We start from the raw sequence: 22218 nt of genomic DNA, 5'->3' as shown, positions 1-22218 counted from the left end.
GTTTCACATCCTGCGCCTTGATTTTCGAAACTCTCTTTATGCATAGACAGTTATAAGTTAATGTTAATGTATGGCACTTACGACTATCTTAGTGCTATGGGGGTTTCGAGTGAGTGGTTGTTAGAATGAGAATCATGCAAGCAGCCAAATCATCGATTATGCTCCAGTGGCCAACATGGATACACAGTCCTGCAAGTCACAACAATGGTGCAATGTAAATTACTTACGAGCAAGGGTTTCTTTGATATAATTGGAACAATTGGAGTACAAGCAACTGAAACTCAATTAAATGGCCAATGTTGTAACATTTTCTATAAGCAAGGAGTTCTTTGATATAATTGGAACGATTTACAAGGGTATATATACAATTATCAGTTGATATATTCTGATAATTAGTGACTAAATTTAACTGGTTATTTACAAGAACATATCTATCTCAGATTACGATGTGAGCGGTATGCCCAAACAAAAAATGTATGAACTTTTCATTCACAACCCCATCTTCACCCATTCAACAATACGTATCAACAGTTACACGTCGTATATTACATCGTAAACGGGGGGTGGAGGGGGGGGATTTTCTGAGGAGGCAAATATGTCTTCAAACAGTAACTTGGTTAATGACATTTACGTAATATTCAACACGTAAAAGTGACTTCATTTCTTTAAGTGCATCAAATGAGAGGATTGATTCATATCGCCAAAACTATAGTATTACTGTTTGTCATAATCAGTTATTCTATATATAAACTGAGAAATATCACCAACATCCTGACTGTGCCGAACAAAACAAAACCCATAGGAACTGAACAACTATTTTACATAACTAGCCTAAGTTACACTACCAGCTAAACCTAACGGGAACTGGTTTTATTTGGAACATTTGGTGTAAAGTCTTGCCTTCTCGTAAGTTATATTATCGGTGGACACTGTTCAATCATTTTGAAAATTTTTGAAAGCATTTTCTGTAAACACACTTAAAACTATTAAACATCTTTTTATCACATAACCAATGCTATTTCATTTCAAGCAAGATATTTATATTATTTTCAAAAAGTAAGTTCAATTATATCATCATAGAAATGGAAAGCTATACTCACTTTCTGTACATAGGGCTCAACATGTGCGAGAGAATAATGCACAAAACGAGATTTTGCGAGATGTGTCTCTCGATGCCTTGAATCGTCTTACTGGAGTTATAAAACACAGGTTTCCTCTCCAAGACACTTATAATTCTTCTAGTTCGGAATAAAAATATCAGTCATTTGAAGTATACGAAAATGGAATTCATAAATTTTCTTATAACTTATGATTTTAATATAAGAATAAAGTTCGTCCTCATTCAGGCAGTTAAATAATATCCAGAATGTGAGAAAAGTACCCAAATCATAACGGTTGATATCATAAAGAGAGAACACTATACGTGCTTAGTCTCACTACTGACAACACAAATACCATTATCCTTGTGAATAGAGACTTAAATTACTGTCAAGATACAGAATAGTGTATTAGCTGCCAGTGGCCAATCCAGGTCTTCAGTCATGTTCAAAAGGGTGTTAGAAGACAAAATCCACTATTGGGATGTCAAAAGATTTACCAACAATTTCGAAGACCAGGTCACCGGAATCTACAAATATCGACTCACCAATTCACAGCTGACGGTTACCAAATCTTCGACAGAAGCAAATGATTAATTGACAGTACATATCAGACGCGCATTGAACCAAGATCACATTATTCAAGTGCTGTCGTCTAAGGAGTGTTTCATTAATTAAATTCAATACGTAGTGAATTGAATATTTCAGGCAAGTGATCCTGAGCGATCAACGTTTCGCCAATATTAGACTGGCTGCAAAGGACTAATTGACAGTACTTAACATACACGCAGTGAACCAATACTACAACATTATTCCAATGTTGACGTCTAAGTATATAGTTCTTAATTATATATTTAAGGTAAACGATCCAGAACAAAAACATTCGCTTGGCTGCCAGTTATTGAACCCCTGCTACCTCGACCATGACGGACATGGAAACTGGGCAACTGTCCACTCTGGCACAGTTTCTTCAGCCTGAACAAGGAACAATAAGAAGGCTCTGTGCCCATTAGATGCCGTGATGTGAGAATCTCCCCGGTAGTTCTTTATTGGATTTTCTGATGCGTGGATGGTATGATGACTGATCCAGTTTGGTTATATGTTTGTGGTATTACCTGTTACCAAAATTGTTAGTAATTCAACAGCACTATGGACTAAATATGTGTGGAATGAAGAGCTCTGTGATATGTGTAGCTCTAAGTTCCAAAGCTTGTATGGAAATCTACGTAGTAAATTATATCACAATATAGATACTAATATTGAAGATTCATTAAATGTTTTCACTGAACTGTATCAAAGAACACAATAAGAAGGTATTTTCAGGTTTCCATGATATTAATTCCAAAGCTCAACCGCCATGGTGGGACGAAGAACTTGATCAGTTAAAACATGTGAAATATAAAGCTTTGAGAGACCATTGAGATAATAACCTGGATATAGTGATTTATAAAACCCTACGTAAATCATTCAAGAAGACTTACAACTGCAAACGAATAGCATACTTTGATGTACACAAAGAAAAACTTATGGCAGCAAGAAACAAGCCAAGAGAATTCTGGAGAACACTAAAGCAATCAGGTTCAACATCAACATCTGACAAAACATTCGATATACGCTGTGAAAACTGGTTCAATCACTTTTCAGGGCTACTTACTGAGTGCTCTGCTAATGTGCATGACAGAGATATCAATTCGGAGGTCGTCATGGATGAAGAGCTAATAACATTAAACTGTGACATTACCGAATATGAAGTCTTATTTCACATTGATAAACTGGCAAAAAGCAAGTCCCCTGGACCAGATGGTTTTGCAATTGACTTCATTAAAGCTTTTAAGACATTTATCAGTAATTACTTAACAGTGTTGTTTAACAAGATTTTCTAGGAATGAAGATTTTTATGGATATCAACTTCTTTATGAGAGAACACAACGTTTCGGAGTTAATGCTTACTCCTTCATCAGGTGATTGAGAAAGGGATACAGAGGTGTATTTATATGTACAGGTAAAACAATAACAAAGTAACAAGTGGAATGAGTTAACGAAAGCTAGTATAAACAAGCACTGATAGGAAGCCGATAGTTAAGATAACAATGATGGAAGCCAATGGTAATGCATTACAGTTGATTGGATATGTTTACATAACATGATTGGGGATAAGGATGGAAGCCAATGGTGATACATTACGCATGATAGGATGATGTACATAACACACGATAGGGGGTGGGCATGTTTACATGAGGGTTGGTGATGTACAAACACAAGTATGTACTCGGGTAGATAGGCTATACATGAATTACATAGATAGAATGTACACAGGTAGATGAGATTAATTTATCAATAAGTCCCAGGCACTTGGTAGGTACACTCCTTGGTCGCGGTTGATGGCTGGTTTCTGTCTCCGGATCTCGATGGCCTCTTGCAGTTTCCTTTGGCGCCAGTTGTTGTTGTTGGTAGATAGTATCCTAGTGTCCTCCCATCGAATTGAGTGTTCAGGGTTCTTGAGAATGTGTTCAGAGATGGCCGATTTCTGGTCGAGTTTCCTGACTGAGGTCTGATGTTCCTTCATTCTGGTGTTGATTGGTCTCAGCGTTTCTCCAATGTATAGGTTGCCACAGTTGCAAGGGATCTGGTAGATGCATCCTCTCGGGTTAGGGTGTTCACAGCTGGGTCCTTTACCGTTGGCTTTTAGGTAGGTCTTGATGGTCTTGCCACTGGAGAAGGTGACATCGATGCTGGCTTTGGTCTTGATGAGGCGTGATATTTGATGACTGATGGGGCCAAGGTAGGGTATGGTTACTCTGATGGGTGATGGAGAAGGTTTGGGGCGGGGTTCTCGGTCCTTAAGGGTCTTGTTGATGGTGGCTGTGACGAGCTGGGGAGGGTAACCGTTGAGTGTGGTGAATGTCTTTCTGAGGTGGTCCAGTTCATTGTTTAGGGCATCGGGGTGGCAGAGGGCTTTGGCACGTCTGGTAAGGGTGGCGATGATAGCTTGCTTGATCTGAGGGTGGTGGCAGGAGTTGTAGTGGATGTACTGGTCGGTGTGCGTCGGCTTGCGGTAAACTGAGGTTCTAAGTCCATCGTCTGTGGTGTGGAGGGATACATCAAGGAAGGGCAGGTGTTGGTTGGTCTCAGTCTCCATGGTGAACTTGATTCTTGGATGTTGGTCGTTGAGGTGGTTGAGGAGCTCATTGGGGTCGTTGTCATAGGCGATGGTGGTGAAGGTGTCGTCGACTTTGCGGTACCAACAGAGGGGCTGGAACGGAGCTGTGGAGAGGGCTGCTTCCTCGAAGGAGGTCATGAAGATTTCTGTAATGAGAGGAGAAAGAGGTGAGCCCATGTGGAGACCGTGGATCTGCTTGTATATCTTACCATTGAATGTGAAGTAGGAGGTGTCAAAGCAGCTGCGGGCGAGGTTGATGATGCTGTCTATGGTGAGCTGGGTGTCCAAGTCATCTATCCGGTTGGCTAACTTGCTGCGAAGGATGTCCAGGGCTTCTTCTAGTGGGATGTTGGTGAAGAGGTCCACGACGTCGTAGCTGACCATGGTGCCTGTGGGGTTGGATTCTTTCAGCTGGTTGACAAAGGATGAAGAGTCGCTGATGTAGGACTTGCCATCTTTGCCAAGTGGAGCGAGGAGACGTGTGAGGAACTGGGCGGTGTTGTAGAAAACTGAACCTCTTGAGCAGACTAGGATCCGGGCTTTGGGCGGGTTCTTGTGGATCTTGATGGTGGCTCTTCCGTATGGGGCTTGGGAGTTGATAGGGTTCAGCTGGTTGAAGATGATGTCGTTGATTTCTCTCTTCTCATGGAGGTCCTTCAGGGTTTTCTTGTGTTGTCTTTCCAGTCTGGCCGTCAGATCTTTCTTGATATTGAGGTAGGTGGTGGTGTCTGAGAGGCTGTTGTTGACGAGTTGGAGGAATTCCGGGGTGTCCATGATGACTGCTGCTTTGCCCTTGTCAGCTTCGGTGATGGTGATGCTGTCATCCTTCTTGAGTTCGGTGATGGCCTGTCTCTCTTGGTGCGTGAGGTTGGGGCGGGGCTTGGGAGCTTGCTTGATGGTGTCTATAATCTGGTGTCGGAGGTAGTCTACGTTGCCATTGGGAGCCAGTTGTTGAAGTCCACTTTCAATGCTGGTGATGAAGGCATCTGTGTTGATCTTGGCGGCGACTGGGACATACTTCAGGCCTTTAGCAAGGAGGGATGTCTGAGATGGTGTGAGAGCCTTGCTGCTGAGGTTGATGACTGTCTTGAGGTTGGTGTTGTTGTTGTAGTACATCCACTACAACTCCTGCCACCACCCTCAGATCAAGCAAGCTATCATCGCCACCCTTACCAGACGTGCCAAAGCCCTCTGCCACCCCGATGCCCTAAACAATGAACTGGACCACCTCAGAAAGACATTCACCACACTCAACGGTTACCCTCCCCAGCTCGTCACAGCCACCATCAACAAGACCCTTAAGGACCGAGAACCCCGCCCCAAACCTTCTCCATCACCCATCAGAGTAACCATACCCTACCTTGGCCCCATCAGTCATCAAATATTACGCCTCATCAAGACCAAAGCCAGCATCGATGTCACCTTCTCCAGTGGCAAGACCATCAAGACCTACCTAAAAGCCAACGGTAAAGGACCCAGCTGTGAACACCCTAACCCGAGAGGATGCATCTACCAGATCCCTTGCAACTGTGGCAACCTATACATTGGAGATACGTTGAGACCAATCAACACCAGAATGAAGGAACATCAGACCTCAGTCAGGAAACTCGACCAGAAATCGGCCATCTCTGAACACATTCTCAAGAACCCTGAACACTCAATTCGATGGGAGGACACTAGGATACTATCTACCAACAACAACAACTGGCGCCAAAGGAAACTGCAAGAGGCCATCGAGATCCGGAGACAGAAACCAGCCATCAACCGCGACCAAGGAGTGTACCTACCAAGTGCCTGGGACTTATTGATAAATTAATCTCATCTACCTGTGTACATTCTATCTATGTAATTCATGTATAGCCTATCTACCCGAGTACATACTTGTGTTTGTACATCACCAACCCTCATGTAAACATGCCCATCCCCTATCGTGTGTTATGTACATCATCCTATCATGCGTAATGTATCACCATTGGCTTCCATCCTTATCCCCAATCATGTTATGTAAACATATCCAATCAACTGTAATGCATTACCATTGGCTTCCATTATTGTTATCTTAACTATCGGCTTCCTATCAGTGCTTGTTTATACTAGCTTTCGTTAACTCATTCCACTTGTTACTTTGTTATTGTTTTACCTGTACATATAAATACACCTCTGTATCCCTTTCTCAATCACCTGATGAAGGAGTAAGCATTAACTCCGAAACGTTGTGTTCTCTCATAAAGAAGTTGATATCCATAAAAATCTTCATTCTTATGTATTTTCACTTCTAAATGACATTCAAAGACTTAAGATTTTCTAGGACAGTAATTTTCCTGTGCACTGTGCACTATTTGTCCTTTTTATAAATCTGGTGGAAAGTGTAATCCCAACAACTATAGAGGTATTTCTCTTATTGATTCAGTGTGTAAAATATTCCCTTCCATTCTCAACAGTAGATTACAGGTTTGGTGTGATGAGGAGAATATTATTCATGAAGCACAGGCAGGGTTTAGGAGCAATTATTCTACAACTGACCACATTTTCTCACTTCAAGCTATGGTTCAGAAATATTCAGTTAAGAAGAAAGGAAGGTTCTACTGTCTGTTTATTGATTTCTCAAAGGCCTTTGATACAGTTAATCACAAAATTCTGCTGTCAAGTCTGAAAAGAGTTGGTGTTGGTGGTAAATTCTATAGCATTTTGGTATCAATGTATGGTAGGTTGTCAGCTTGTGTTAGAACATCTGAAGGTCTGTCAAGCTGTTTTGATTGTAGTATAGGTACTAGGAAGGGTTGCATCCTCAGTCCCCAACTGTTAATTATCTTCATTAACCACACCCGTGAAGGTCGCGGGGTAGAAGAGGCCTTCAGCAACCCATGCTTGTCATAAAAGGCGACTAACCTTGTCGTAAGAGGCCACTAACGGGATCGGGTGATCAGGCTCGCTGACTTGGTTGATGCATGTCATCGGTTCCCAATTGCGCAGATCGATGCTCATGTTGTTGATCACTGGACTGTCTGATCCAGACTCGATTATTTACATACCGCCGCCATATAGCTGGAATATTGCTGAGTGCGGCGTAAAACTAAACTCACTCACTCTTCATTAACCAGCTTATGGAAAGGATGGGGCAATTTGGCGTTCGTGGTATATTTATTTCACATAACGTAAATACCCTATATGCTCTAATACTGCATTCCGGCTACAGAGGAAGATTCATGGCCTTGAGAATTTTTGTCGACTCACTGGTATGAAGGTCAGTATTGACCAAGGTTATTGTGTTCAGGAATAGTGGGCCCCTTAGACAGTATGAAAAGTGGTTTGTTTTGGGGCAAAGGCTGGAAGCTGTTTCATACTACAGGTGTTTGGGTATCGTGTTTACTCCTAGGCTATTTTGGACTAAAGCTCACACTACTCCTCCTTCTCAAGCCAATAAAGCCGTTATGGCTATCTTCAGATTCCAAAAACATGTAGGTCTTCTGTCATATGCAGATCCTTTTAGAATATTTGATGCTATGGTAAAACCTATTCTCTGCTACGGTTCAGAAATTTGGGGTGTTACCCACTGTAAAATCATTGAACAAATACAGATAAAAACATGTAAATATTTCCTAAAAGTTGGTAAAAATGCTTTCAGCAATATGGCACTTGGTGAATGTGGCAGATTCCCTCTTCAGCTTACTTATATGTCAAGGGCAGATAAATACTGGTGTAGACTTTTAACTCTTCCAAGCTGTAGGTTGCCCCACCAGTGTTATTTAATGCTAACGTCATTGGATGAATCTGGACGAACGACTTGGGCGTCTCATATCAAGAATATTGTATATAGATTTGGGTTTGGTTTTGTCTGGATTGCACGGGATAATGGAAATATTGATGTCTTCATGTCTGTTTTTAAACAAAGACTATCTGATAATCTTTCACAAGACTGGTATTATCCCTACATAATACAACCAAGTGTTCTAATCACATACTCTTCAAGTCCACCTTGAATGATTAAACCTATCTCTCTATAGGCATTGCTCCATATTTAAGAAACTGTTTAACAAAATTTAGATGCGACAAATATAAACTTTGCTCTGAGACTGGTAGATATAACAATGTCCCTTATGATTCAAGATTCTGTCTTTTTTGCTACCAAATGAATCTGTATGTAATTGAAGATGAAATACATGTTTTACTTTATTGTAAGCCTACCTAGACATAAGAAAAAAGTTTCTGGATAAATATTTGAAACACCCTATCTCACAACACAATTTTATAAACATTATGACTTAAAAAAACATTGATATTATGAATAATTTATGCCTATTTTTATATAACGTTGGGGAAATAAGAGATTCTGATGTCTTTAGGTAAACGCATGTAAGTTCTAATTATACCTATGTTTGTATTTCGGGCCACTGGCCTATTACTAAATAAATGTCTGTCTGTCTGTCCTGTTACCAAAACAGTTTCCCCAATCACAGTTTCCAATCACAGTGTGGTACATAAGCCTTGAACCATGTCTGTAAGTGTGATAAGAAAGTTGTGGTAATACCGCAGAGAATACATGTAGTACTTCTGACAGTGTGTTTAGGAGTTTGCCATTATTGCAGCCTGTTGCTGCATAAATGCTCCACAGAAGCAAATGACTAATTGACAGTACTTAACAGACACTGAGTGATCCAATACTACAACATTATTCCAGTGTTGACGTCTAAGTATATAGTGCTTAATTATATATTTAAGGTAAACGATCTAGAACAATAACATTCGCCTGGCTGCCAGTTATTGAACCCCTGCTACCTCGACCGTGACGTAATTGTAAGGTATTATGTGTTTAGTGTCACAACAGTGCTTAATGTCATCTGTGTTGATTTGCTAGACTAATGCAGAGAAATATTGAAGTAAATAACGGTTCAGGGTTGTCCTCAGGCATTTGACCAGACAAGACACATGTGGTCACAAATACATGACAACACGCTTGTCTGATACGAGTGGGTTATTATTTAACGTCACATCGGCAATATGTCAGCCATGTAGTGACAAGAACAATCTGGTTTATAGCAATATGAAGATCAAGAAAGTGAGAACATAAAAACCTGTCACCGAAGGTCAGTAAAAATACTATAGTATCTCAGCCATATACATTTCAAAACCAGTAGCTATCATAAAATTAAATCACTATAGATAGTACAAAATGAAAACTGGTTATAAATCGCCAACAACCGAAAGTAGATCACCATACTAAATATAACAGTGATAAACCCCGGCCCTCCTAATAAAATCGCTGCTCTTTGCTACTGTAGTCCTCCTTGACTGCACTGATTTTCCACTTCAAGGGGGCGGGTCGTTATTTCACAGTTTCATCCTTAAATGTTCTTTTTTTTTATCTAAGTCCACATTTAATTCTTGATTTTTAAAAAAAAGAAATTGATTTGCTTCATAAGTGTTGATCTATTTTGTATGTAGGTACTTATTCTAGAATTAGTAGTTTAGATTACTATCTTAGAGTGTTCTGGGCCCCGGACTCCGTTTCACAAAATTGTCGTAAGTCTAAGATCTCGTAACTTTTCTCGTAACATTTGCACCTCCTATGTTACAGCATACCAGGTTCAAATACTACTAGAAAATGTACGATATCTTAGGTTTACGAGAGCTTTGTGAAACGGGTCCCAGGGCTGTATCCTCAAAGAGGGTTCAAGTACTGTAAAATTATTGTCCTCCTGACAGGGTACGTGATCCCAAAGCATTCAATGTGAATTTAAACTTACGATTATTTTTAATAGTAGTGTATAGGTTCTTTTATTGTGTGGCGAGACTATATGAAATTGCAAATAGCTGAGAAGATGGCGTAAAAAAGCACCTGGGAAACATGTGGTCTCACCTTTGGAAAGTAAGTTTGTTCAAATTTGCCTCCTGTGACTATAACCTTCTAGCGCCTAAGAGGGCAGCTTGGATATCCGGGGTAATGATAATCAGATTCTGATTAGAGCGTCCAGTGAGCAACTGGTCAGATGGATACTAGGCGCTATATAAGTGAATTATTATCATTATTATCATAACCCAGTTTGGGTCCATCTAGGAAGCAAGAGCACTGTAAGTCCCCTTGGTCCTTAATATGGTGGTCTATGTTCAGTTGCTGACAATAGACAGTCTGTTTCTATATTGCATTGTCTTCTTAAGCTGTTTTACAGGTACATACCAGTTTTATGCTCATATCTGTGATATTCCAGTAGGTTTTAATGTCTTTCGCTGTTAGGCTTTATTAAAAATTACCTTCATGTATTCTAGAATTAGTACTTGTTTTTATCACCCGCAACAACGAAGTTCCGGGGATATAAAGACGAGTCCCGTCCGTCCGTCACATTTTGTCCGAAACATGTCTCCTACATTATTCGTGATACATTTAACAAACTTGGTACAACGTGAACAGTGATCCCTAGATGTTCCCTTTTGGAAGTAAACATGCTAGCTTCGTCATACTTGGTACAATGTGAACAGTGATCCCTAGATGTTCCCTTTTGGAAGTAAACATGCTAGCTTCGTCATACTTGGTACAATGTGAACAGTGATCCCTAGATGTTCCCTTTTGGAAGTAAACATGCTAGCTTCGTCAAACTTGGTACAACGTGAACAGTGATCCCTAGATGTTCCCTTTTGGAAGTAAACATGCTAGCTTCGTCAAACTTGGTACACATATCAAGCATGACCCATGGATGTGCCATGTGATGGTTAGAGTAAGACAGGGATCGTATATTTTGTGGTTTCGGTGGAAACCCTACTTAGGCTGTGACTATGAGGACGTCATCGTGTCCTAAGCAGATCTCCCAAAATATATATGCTAGCTTTATCAAACTTGGCTACACATGTTCACCATGTGCCTTTTGGGGTTACACCAGTGTGTGAAGTTTTTGTGTGGTTCCATGGCAGCAAGTCTTTTGGTGACAGTGCCCTTTTTCGGAGCAGAATTTTAAAACTGTTCACTATTCCTTCACCAAACATGGCTCATAGATTGGACCCGTGGTGAACTGGTGTCTCTTGCTAGTTTTGGATTTCTGATGTACTTTTGGCAACATATCTCTGCAACATCACGGCGGGGGCCACGAGAATGGGCTTCACACATTCTACCCATTTGGGGATTCAAACCCGCGTCTCTAGCCACTAGGCTACTCCACTGCCCCTTTATTCAATTATTTGGAAATATTGAAGAAGAAATCATCTGTTTAAGTGTGACATTAAATATGTGGAGAAATTGCTCTGTGCCAATCCCAGACATCTTTACTTCTTTGTGTCATAGAAGTATGTAAGAGTTTGAAGCGGATTTTCATTGACAAAGAATAGTTTGATCATACATCTCTTATATGGTTCCATTAGATGGTCGATCACATTAGCCTGAAATGACTACATCAAGGCGTCACTGTGCTGAGGGTTATATTCGGTGTTTAGTTTTTACGAGAAATGTAATTGGAGGTGGTATGCGAGAGTTTCACTTCTTTGACCGCAGTGACACGAACGTGAGACGTTGGTCGATGGTCAATGGTCGATGGCGAATGGTCGATATTTCTGTTATTTTCGTTCGATTTTTTTCTCCCGTGACTTTTTAGGTAGTTCTGTTTGTTTCTTCACCTTCGACTCAATGGTGTTTGAATATACGTCAAACGGGAGACCTTCACGAACCAGAATACCCTCAGTGTTCCATGAAAGACTTGTCACTGTCATGCATAAACCACGATACAAAGTACTCGTTGTCGACGCGTGACTGATTTTACCATTATCGTTATAACTTTCCGTTAGTGAGTCGGTCACAGTGAATTTACCAGGTTGCATGATTTTATTCAGTGTGTTAAGTGTCATAGTTTCCATTTCGAGTCGAGTTGAACATTATTTCTGTAACGAGCACATTGTCAAGTGCCTCTCTTAAAATACAGAAGTGTCTACAGACAAATGCCTATGTAAGAAAATCAGTTAGATTCTGTGTCAACCCTCCGGCATAAAGGAATATTGCTGAGTGCGGCGTAAAGCTAAACTCACTCACTCCGGCATAAAGGGGGGATTTTGAATGAAACCCATCTTACACATATGTAGCCTTCAGTTATGTGACTAGATTGCAGTTGTTTCTCGACACAGCTGGCATCACGACGTCTTCAAAATATTCAGCCAGTGGTTGTCGTCAACGGAAAGTGATCTACACAATTCAAGTTAATTACCCACTCCTCAATTTCATAAACACAATTGAGAAGGAAAAGGAGAAGGAAACACATTCTGTTTAGAATCGCCAGCAGCTAATGGAATGATGTAAATCCAACTAGGATCCATGCAGGTGGCCAAGGCACTGTAAGTCCGCATGGCCTCTGGCATGGTGATCTGCCTTTAGTTGTTGGTGATCCATATCCGATTTTTATCTTATTGTGCTTTTAGTTTTAACTTCATATGCTAGTTTTAACTCCGAATTGTGATAATCTAGTGGTTTTACCGTGCTTTGACGACGACATATTCTTTATAATCATCTTTGGTCCATGCGGGTAGCAGAGGTACTGTAAGTCTCCATGGTACCAAGTATGGTGATCTACTTTCAGTTGTTGGTGATCTATAGCCCCTGTCTTATATTGTATTGTCTTCTTTAGTTTTACGTACTAATTTTATGTTCATATCTGTGATTCCCTGTTATTTTTACTGTCTATCGTCGACTGGTTTTAGTCATCCAAAGGTGTTCACTTTTTATTGAATACATTGCTTTCATTTTTTTCTGTTTCACGGTGTGGCTGAGACATTGCCGATGTGACGTTAAATGTTTACTCACATTGTGTTTAGAGTTCTCCATTTGTACATTAATCTGTATACTGTTCACAATGTTATTTTAGGGTATAATGTAAACTAAAGGGCTGTCCAAAGGAGCATCCATCCATTGAGGAGCATCCATTCTAGTCAGACAAAACGTTATCCATAGCCCTGTTTCACTTACTACTAATCTTCAGGCCGTTGCAGTGCGACAAAGTTTGAACGTTGCGTATACATTATGCTCTCTATATATATCTCCCTCTTTGACGTTTCACAAAACTGATCTTCAAGCTCTGTATGACCAACTCCCGAAGCCCTGTATTATAATCAGGAACAGGTTGTCCCACAAGGGAATATTTTGCAAACATCCAATTTTAATAGGAATTATTGAATTGTGTAATGATCTTGCTCCTGGCCAAGACGTATGGTGATCTACCTTCAGTTGTTGGTAATCTATAGAGCATTTGTTATTGTATTGTTCGCTTTAATTAAAATGTATTAGTTTTCCATGCTAGTTTTATATCCATGTATGTGATACTCTAGAATTTTTATTGTCCATTGTTGACAGGTTTTATTCTTCAACGTGTTTTCATTTTCACTGTCTATTTTTTTCCGTCACGAAATGGCTGAGATATTGCCGATGTGACTTTAAATTTGAACTCACTCACTCCGTAGAAACAGTGACAACTGGATCAGCACGAACTTTGGCCCCCAAAAGATCGTTACCGATTAACAAATCGACATCCGGAAGAGAGTCAAGAACTGGAAGAGAGTCAAGAACACCAACTTTCACCCCACCTGGCTTAATGTATCCTTGAATGCAAGTAACTCTCTTATAGGACAACCTCTTCAGGGTGTCACCTAAGTGAGCTCTGTATTCCTCTTGTATTCACCTCTCTAACAAAATGGAGAGAAGCAGAAGAATTGCCACCTATATCCTGAAGCAAAACATCTGAGATTGAAGAAGTCCAGTTTCCCTCAAGATAATAATGGGTCTTGGGGTAGAATTATCTCCCATAAGCGACATAGAAGCCTTAGTGACAAAGGGCAAAAACCTGGGGGACTTACTCTCACAAATAAAACTCTCCTCAGAACCACCTGGAAAGAAAGGCTTACGTGCGATAGACACAAAAGCATTTGGAGAACCTACAGCCTGATTCTTAAACTAGAGTTTGTAAACCTACACACATCAAACGACCTGGCTTCTTACAAACAGTATCAGAAGAGTTTTAGAAGAGCTCAGGATATTATTAGGTTTGGCAGAAACTTATTGGAACATTGGAATCTCCCATGGTATGAAAAGAGAAGAAATTCAAATGTGGGATATGAATTTTAGGCAATAAATTGACATCGTATTTCACATATACCATTCAAAGAAATGTAAGGTATATTGAATCTACAAGATTGATAAATTGCAAATGGTGAATCCAAAAAAGAAACGATGAAGGGAAATTAAAGGAAATGTGGCAATTTCCTTTCGAAATGTTTGCATATATATATATATAGTCGCCTTTTATGGTATCATATATATAATACCCCACAATGCGTTGGATGATATGAATGTAATCTTTAACTTTTGAACTGCACACGTGCCCTAGGAATTTCCTTACCTCCCTCAAGAGGTGGTACGTTGGGGTTGTTTATTATCGCCGAATAAAATTATCGTTACAATATATCACAAAGCTATATCCCAGTGAGTCCTATCCTGTACATAAAATGTGTTTTAATTCTCTTGTTCCGTCTCTCGAGCAAAGAAATACACTTTTCATTGCTGCGGTCGGCATTGAAGTTGGAAAGTATATCTCCTTCCCCTATGTTTCTTGTACGTGGCAGTTGGTTAGGCCACAAGGCGATATACCATTAAACACATTTAAAAAATAAAAAATTAATAACTTGCAATATAGATAAGAACATAATTAATTCACAAGTAAATATAGCAAATACAAGTCCTTAGTTACAGGTGGGTCCAAGGATAGTGGCGCGGTAGCTAGTGCCACTGTTATTGGATCCAGGGCAATATCATCTGGAGTGCTTGATAACAGCTATTTCCACAGCATGAGCTAACGTCATTTTAACAGCCTTAAAATATAAGGATAAAGAGACTTGTGAAGCTCCTGAGTAGAATAGGCCTTCTAGAATATGGTTATGTTTGCCATAAAAGGCGACTATATCTGTCGTAAGAGGCGACTAACGGGATCGGGTGATCAGGCTCGCTGACTTGGTTGACACATGTCATCTGTTCCCAGTTCCGCAGATTCATGCTCATGCTGTTGATCACTGGATCTTTTGGTCCAGACTCGATTATTTACAGATCGCCCCCATATAGCTGGAATATTGCTTAGTGCGGCGTAAAGCTAAACTCACTAACTATTAATAAACACATTGAATATTAACAATATATCTTTCGTACCTTCAGGCTTTCAAAAACCTTTCAGGCAAACATCCACTTTTAATACTTTTAATACACTTTTAACGATCTTACTACTGGCCAGAAGGACATCGTTCTCTGTTGGTTTCCAGACCACATTGGCATTTCTGGTGGCATAATGGACATGTAAATATGGATTAACTTTCCTACAAACGCCAGCGGCTGAAGAGAAGGTGTAAAACCAGCAAGGGTCCATACAGGTAGCAAAGGCTGTGTGAGACCCCACGGTCCCTAGTGCCTTTAGTTGTGGGCTCCATCACCTGTGGGAGTGCCACAGTTCTCGGGATTTATTTCCAGTCTTTTAGAGCATACCCCTTTGAGACTTTGTACAGTTCGCAAGTGAAATTCATATTTTTCCGACTCGTGATGAAAAATACTTTTTTTCTCTCTTTTGTTACATCATGATTTTTTATTTACGGTAGCATTGTTGTCGCCAGAGAAGGTATGTAAGATCACCTCACTCAAGGTATATTTAGTACTCTCACATTTACTATAGTATATATTCTTTAAAGCTAGCATTTCTTTCCAATAAACCCACACTCCTGAGGGTATAGGGTGTGTACATCATGCAGGGGCCCATGCAGATAAGGTGTACTGTAAGTCCCCAAAGTATGGTGATCTACCTGCAGTAGGTGGCTATACGGGTGGTTTACCCTCACAACTATCAGAATCTAATGACTCACGGTGTATTGGTCAGATATGAGGCAAAAGGTAATAGGTATCCCAGTGAGTTCCAATTGTGTTCGCCTTGTAGATGAGTTTCCCTCGACAAGAATCAGTCCTTATGCTTACACTGGCTGTATCATTAGCGTGACAAAGGTACAAGAATCAGTCCTTATGCTTACACTGGCTGTATCATTAGCGTGACAAAGGTACAAGAATCTGAAGCGAAACGTCGCATCACCTGGATAAAGAAGTTATTCATCCCTAAAGCGTGACCTAATTTTACTCACCAACTTCTTCAAGGTGCCACTAAAAGAAGAAAGGTTTTACCTTAATTATGTAGGTAACTGAGCAAGACGTCAACACTGAAATAATGCGGCGGTATGTCAATTAGTAATGTATTTCTGTAAATATGCATCGTTAAACACTTTCTCCTATAGACACAATCCTGTATCACCTGTTATACAGTCTAATGTATTCCTAAAAGCTCGCTGTGAATATTTAGATGTAACTGCGAAGTGCTATGCTTATTCCCGCTACATCTATCCGAACTGGTGTCAGTGTCTCCAGTCGATGCGACTTAAGCAAGTTGAGCATGTTTCAGGATGGAAACTGGCATGCTGTTCACAGGTGTACTGATTTTGAAAACTGTTGGTAAGTCTTTTTTGTGTATCATAGTTGTTTTAACGTATCAGTATTTCAGCTCTCAAGGTGTCATGTTATCAGTGTGTTCAGTTTAACACAACAATGTATTTGCTATTACAGGCTATTACAGAAACCAAATACCGTAAAGAGAGGCAACCAGATAGTTATGGTGATTTATGATAATAAACCTGTTTGCATATTTTTATACCCCATTTGTTGTGACTTTGTTGTTAATTTCGACCATTGGATTGCTTGGTGCTGTCTAGCATATTTACGGGCTGTCATCATTTTTGAGTAATAACATCGCAATTAACACAAACATAATCTGGCATTTCTGTATTTAAAGAAAACTCAGCTATCACATTCCGTTATTTGACCAGCTAAGACACAAATAGGCGCACGAGTGTATGACGGTTTCCAAAGTATTCTGTATTTAAACATTCATTTAATTTTCTGTTCATAATGGTAAGTGGTATTTGTATTGTCCCTAGTGGACTCAGCACACATTCTTCCCTCCGCGTAGTACTGACTGATTTTGAATTTTTTAAAAAAAATTCCACAAAATTCTGTTTCGGGTCACCATACATTATCAGCCTGAGTGACTGAGGAAACTAAACCTTCTTCTCATAATAAAAACACACGTTAACATATCTTCTGATTGTATTTTCACTATTTTTAAAAGATTTAATTCTCTCGAACTACAAGAACCACAAGTGTAGGCAGCCGAAACTTTACGTATACTACCCATCAAAAAATTAGACTCACTAGCGTAAATGCAGCCACTTGCTTCGGTCAACTGTTCTAGATTAGATTTTGCGAAATATTCTATAGTGTTTAGAGGTACTGTTTACGCCTGAACAGATGTATTGTCAAACAAATTCATAACGCTGAAAAAACTTATTGTCATGAGTTCAATAATTTTAGAAACTCAATGAAAATTGGCGAATTCTTTACAAAACTTTACACCAAAACGCAGTAGTTGAAAAGCACTTTATTTCCACATGCTTTTCGGAGATTTGGCGCATGACCCTCGTGCAATTCATAGGCATAAGGTGTGCAGCTGATTCCCCTAAGTTAGTGGAGAACTTCATCTTCAATGGACCATAACACATAGTGAGTGCTTTAAGTGAGTCTACACTTTTGATGGGAAATATATTTGCAAAAGCTGCTTTATATCTACCATCTTCAAATCCCCTTCACAGTATCCATTTTTCAACATTGTCATTATGTTATCTCGTTCGCAAGCGCAGCACAAGTGGAATATGAATGAATTTGGTCATTTGAAAGAGTCATTGTTTGGGGTTTTCCTTTGCCATGACAAGCAACTTTGCATGGCTTTGAAAAAAATTTTAAAAACTTAAATCAATACCTGTGGACATTTACATGCCTAAAATGTAATAGCGTTCCTATCACCAGCAAAATAGTTTTTCATTTGATCCTTGTCATGTAAATTTAGGTTTTTCACAGCAAACCGTTTCAGTATTTCAACCAGTTCAGAGAACCTTTCTTCTGACCCATCTAACGTAAAAACTGAGTCATCCGCATATTGAAAGATACAATATTGTTGACCTTTGACTTTTATTACATTCGTGTTTGGGTTACGCCTGATTGCGATGGAGAGCAGAATAATGCATGTATTGGACATGGCGATATGAGGTCACCAAGCCCTCATTATCAAGCAGGCAGGAATCCTGGAATACGTCTGCTATCTAACCTGAATATGGACAGTGGTACTTCATTTTTAAATTTTTTTATGATTATTTTTTAATTTATTGTTATTATTATTATTTGAGAGATTTACCCAGTTTCAGAGTGTGTGACTAAAAGTACGGTCTGTAAGGCACGATCAATAAACACACTTTTGGAATATTGTCCGACATTAAGCGATAGTATACCGGTGGAAAGTTGCAGTCATCGCTCTTGTCATAACGTTTTGTGGGAGTCATTTGTCACTATGAACCCTTATGTGTAAATCTAATATGAAACATAAAGCCGTCTCATTGGATTCACTTGTTTTACGTTCAGCTGGTAATTCAGCAGAGGGGAACTGGCTGTATGACTGGTATTGAAAGAGGTCAGATCGACTGTGACTCATATTTTCAGCACAAGTATACTGTGGCCAGAACCTTGCGCTGAACAAACCGGCATGGATGAGTAGCGTGTATGCGGCAGGTTCTGTCTCTTCCGCTGCTGAGAATTCAGTAGATGGCCATCTTGGAACAAACTGGTTTCATGGAGTCTGCAGTTCCACAGCTGACAATGACAGGTCACCTTGGATTGTCATTGATCTCCTGAGTCAGTATGAAGTCCACAACGTCACGATCTACAACAGAGGTGACGATGTCCGTAAGTTGAAAACAGCATTCCGCATGGTATGCTGGGTCGGTAGTACCTATTATTATTAACTATGCAAGTATAAAACGAAGTCGTGGGATTAAGTGGGATTTTATCGTTAAGAACAACACTACAATAGGGAGGTTCCTCAAAATATTGACATGTTAACAGACAGAAATATATCACTACCTCATCGCAACAATATACTTTCAGCTGAGCGCCTTCATGACTTTGTCATTGAGATCTACAGGACAAATCCATCTAATTGTTCAGCAGCAACTCCGACCATCTGTAAAGCCTATGTCGGTGTGTTTGGCCTTACTGGAAACGTGCAGTGTGAGAGTGCAGTACTGGGAAGGTTCGTTCGGATTTGGAAACCTACAACTTCACAATATCAGGATCTTCTAACCGTCTGTGAAATAGAAGTGTATGGAATACGTCCAGGTAAAATTAGCACATGTTCGAACTAGATAACAGTAGTTAAAATCAACTTTAGAGCATCTCACAGAGTTAATAATATAGACCTTGAAAAAGTTACGTACCGCTAAATTTGTTGTCTCCTGTATGATGCTATGTATAATAACTGTACAGAAGTGAATGCATTTTCACAAGTGCAGCTGGTGCACATGCTGGCATTTAAACTTCATGGATAACATAAGAATTGCTCTGTCACAGTCGATGACCATCAGATTATTGGGAAGCATAATTCTGTAAGTCATTTACAAAATTTGATCGAAAAACGCATATCTACAACACGGTTGTCAGTCGTACAGTCAGAAAAAAACAGGACCACCAATGAGATGAAAGTGGTGGAGAACCCAGTGAGACGTCAGACCTTGACGAGAAGTCTCCACATCTACTGTTCAAAGGTACCACTGGTTACCATTTCTGTGAAAACAGGACAATATCGCTTAAGGAGAGTCGCTTACAATTCTAGAAGTGTAATCAAACACCCTCTACGATCATTACCAGCAAGCATGGTTCGCTTCATGTTTTAAAGATCACATATACTCTAGGGGGTGCACATGCATAAATGACTCATTGACATCGTTACAAATGAAAGCCAGTCATTAAAACTGCTCATTTCGGTCTTTAATTACCTTTAATCGACCTCTTTGACAACAGTGCACAATTCTCAACCACAAACGAAATTTCAAACAATCAAAGCGACGCGTCTCCGTGACGTAATAGTAGGTATAGATGTGAGGGTCTGTGCAGAATTCATCTACATTTCAGGGGGGAAACTATTTCGTTTACAGGTTTGTACAAACCTGAAATTGTGACAGCTGTTGTGAAAAATGAAAGCTACATGTTCTCACACTCTACTATCATTTAGTTTTGTCTCCTGCTTTGCCTAGTTTCCGAGTTACAACCCTTGTTTTTATAGACGATTTTGTCAAAATCACTTTGTGTCGCTAGGTTGTAATCCGTGTTAGGTGGTGTAAACCTACACGTTTTTTGTCATAATTCACTTGACGCCGCAGTTAAGGAATTCATATAACAGGTATAATTAGTGATAACACCACTTAGATTACACGACAAAGGTCCCCATTTGGTATTTCTTGGGTCTGGATCGATCAAAGGATCAACCGAGAACACGCTGATTGATTAATTACTTTTATGCGGATTTAAATGGGGATTTGTAGTGTTTATGTATGTTCATTTACTAATCTATACTGAATACACTCTTTCGTGTCTGTGTCTATGCAAAAACAACACCCTTCTTTCAAAGAATTAACATTGATTGATTGCTCATCATTGGCTAACTAAATTACGTTTTTAAAAGAATGACGCACATTATGCAGTTAGTTTACAGGTGTGCTATCTTGGGTGACCAATGAGACTATACAGCAATGTGAAAAACCTGAAACGATAAATCACGTTTTCGGATATTAGAGGCACCTCGTGGTGGGTACTGGGTAACGCTAAGAGCTCGCCAACATCCCGGTTGTGGACCCGGGGGTATATTTGGTCCACCAACCCGTTTGCCGTTGGTTGCGGCCCTGTGTCGGTGGAGGTCGGGAGCTGGGAGTTGGGGGTACTAGGGTCCTGTAACCGCGTTCCCTTTGCTCAACACACCCTTTCGACCCTGACTTCACCTAGACGGGGGGTTGAATGGGCCCGAGGCTGTGGAATTGCCAAGCCCTGCATTCTCTCCGGCCCTCCCATCACAAAGCATGAAGTCAAATGGGCTCTTGGTCGAATGAAATCAAACAAGGCAGCTGGTCCAGATGAGGCCGTCACTGAAATGCTAAAAGCACTTGGTGAAGAAGGAATAAACCTTTTACACATTTGATGAATAAAATCTATGACACCAGTGAAATCCCAGATGACATGCTGAAGTCGGTCTTCATAGCCTTGCCAAAGAAGCCCAACAGGCTTGACTGTGAAGAGCACAGAACCATCAGTGTCATGAGTCACACCTTGAAGCTGCTGCTGAAAATCATACTAGAGCGCTGCAGATACAAAATAAGGCCAGAAGTGGCTTCATGCCAGATAGAGGTACGAGAAACGCCATATACACAATGAGAATGATAAGTGAAAGGAGCATACAACATCAGCAAGCAGTATACATCTGCTTCATCGACTACAAGAAAGCTTTCGCCACAAACGTCTCTTCCAAATGCTCAAAATGGTCGGCATAGATGACAAAGACTATAGGATCATTTGTCACCTCTACAAGCTCCAGAAAGGCGCCATCAAACTTCCATTTGGATTGACAGAGTGGACAGAAATCAATCGTGGTGTTCGTCAGGGCTGTGTTATAAGTCCGGACTTTTTTAACTTGTATAGTGAAAACGTCCTCGGGCGCCTTGAAGAATCATACGACGGCATTCTCATCAATGGTGTGTTCATCAGCAACATCACATATGCAGATGACACTGCACCCATAGCTGACAGTGAAGAAGGCCTTCAGAGGTTACTGGATCTTGTAACAGAAGTCTCTACAGAGGAAGGTTTGGAAATCAATTGCAAGAAGACTTTCTGTATGGTGGTCTCCAAGAACTCCCAGCCCCTTGTGTGTAACCTCAAGTGCAACAATGCCGCGATTGAACAGGTCAACTCCTTCAACTACTTGGGATCATTGTTGACATCTGATGGAAGATGCAAAAAGAAATCAGACGCAGAATCCAGATAGC

At 40.2% G+C, this 22218-nt stretch overlaps 2 protein-coding genes across 2 annotated transcripts; one reads left to right on the top strand and one right to left on the bottom strand.

The window, feature by feature from the left end:
* Positions 1–2009: 2009 nt before the first annotated feature.
* On the bottom strand, positions 2010–5373 carry LOC137264927 (uncharacterized). Its single transcript, XM_067800279.1, has 3 exons — positions 4868–5373; positions 2752–2812; positions 2010–2072 (listed from the first exon to the last, which is right to left on the bottom strand). Exons 1-3 carry the CDS (start codon positions 5371–5373, stop codon positions 2010–2012), a joined length of 630 nt encoding a protein of 209 aa, XP_067656380.1.
* An 11331-nt stretch (positions 5374–16704) lies between these two features.
* Positions 16705–21607, top strand: LOC137264926 (fucolectin-like). The gene is made up of 4 exons (XM_067800278.1): positions 16705–16753; positions 18848–19090; positions 19292–19522; positions 21408–21607. The coding sequence occupies exons 1-4, from the start codon at positions 16705–16707 to the stop codon at positions 21605–21607; spliced, it is 723 nt and encodes a 240-aa protein (XP_067656379.1).
* The last annotated feature ends 611 nt before the right edge of the window (positions 21608–22218 follow it).

The sequence above is a fragment of the Haliotis asinina genome, chromosome 15, assembly GCF_037392515.1.
Source record: "Haliotis asinina isolate JCU_RB_2024 chromosome 15, JCU_Hal_asi_v2, whole genome shotgun sequence".
Taxonomy (NCBI): domain Eukaryota; kingdom Metazoa; phylum Mollusca; class Gastropoda; order Lepetellida; family Haliotidae; genus Haliotis; species Haliotis asinina.
This window is presented reverse-complemented; position numbering and strand designations above follow the sequence as displayed.

Bases quoted from the DNA above. Each gene is read 5' to 3' on its own strand.
- LOC137264927 (XM_067800279.1), bottom strand. From the start codon at position 5,373: ATGTACTACAACAACAACACCAACCTCAAGACAGTCATCAACCTCAGC. The intron at 2,813-4,867 runs GCTGAACCCTAT...TAATGTTATTAG, and splicing joins AACGACATCATCTTCAACCA to CTCTTCATCCATGACGACCT. The intron at 2,073-2,751 runs GTAAGTAGCCCT...TTCCTTGTTCAG, and splicing joins GCACATTAGCAGAGCACTCA to GCTGAAGAAACTGTGCCAGA.
- LOC137264926 (XM_067800278.1), top strand. From the start codon at position 16,705: ATGGAAACTGGCATGCTGTTCACAGGTGTACTGATTTTGAAAACTGTT. The intron at 16,754-18,847 runs GTAAGTCTTTTT...TCATATTTTCAG, and splicing joins ACTGATTTTGAAAACTGTTG to CACAAGTATACTGTGGCCAG. The intron at 19,523-21,407 runs GTAAAATTAGCA...GTGAAATCCCAG, and splicing joins AGTGTATGGAATACGTCCAG to ATGACATGCTGAAGTCGGTC.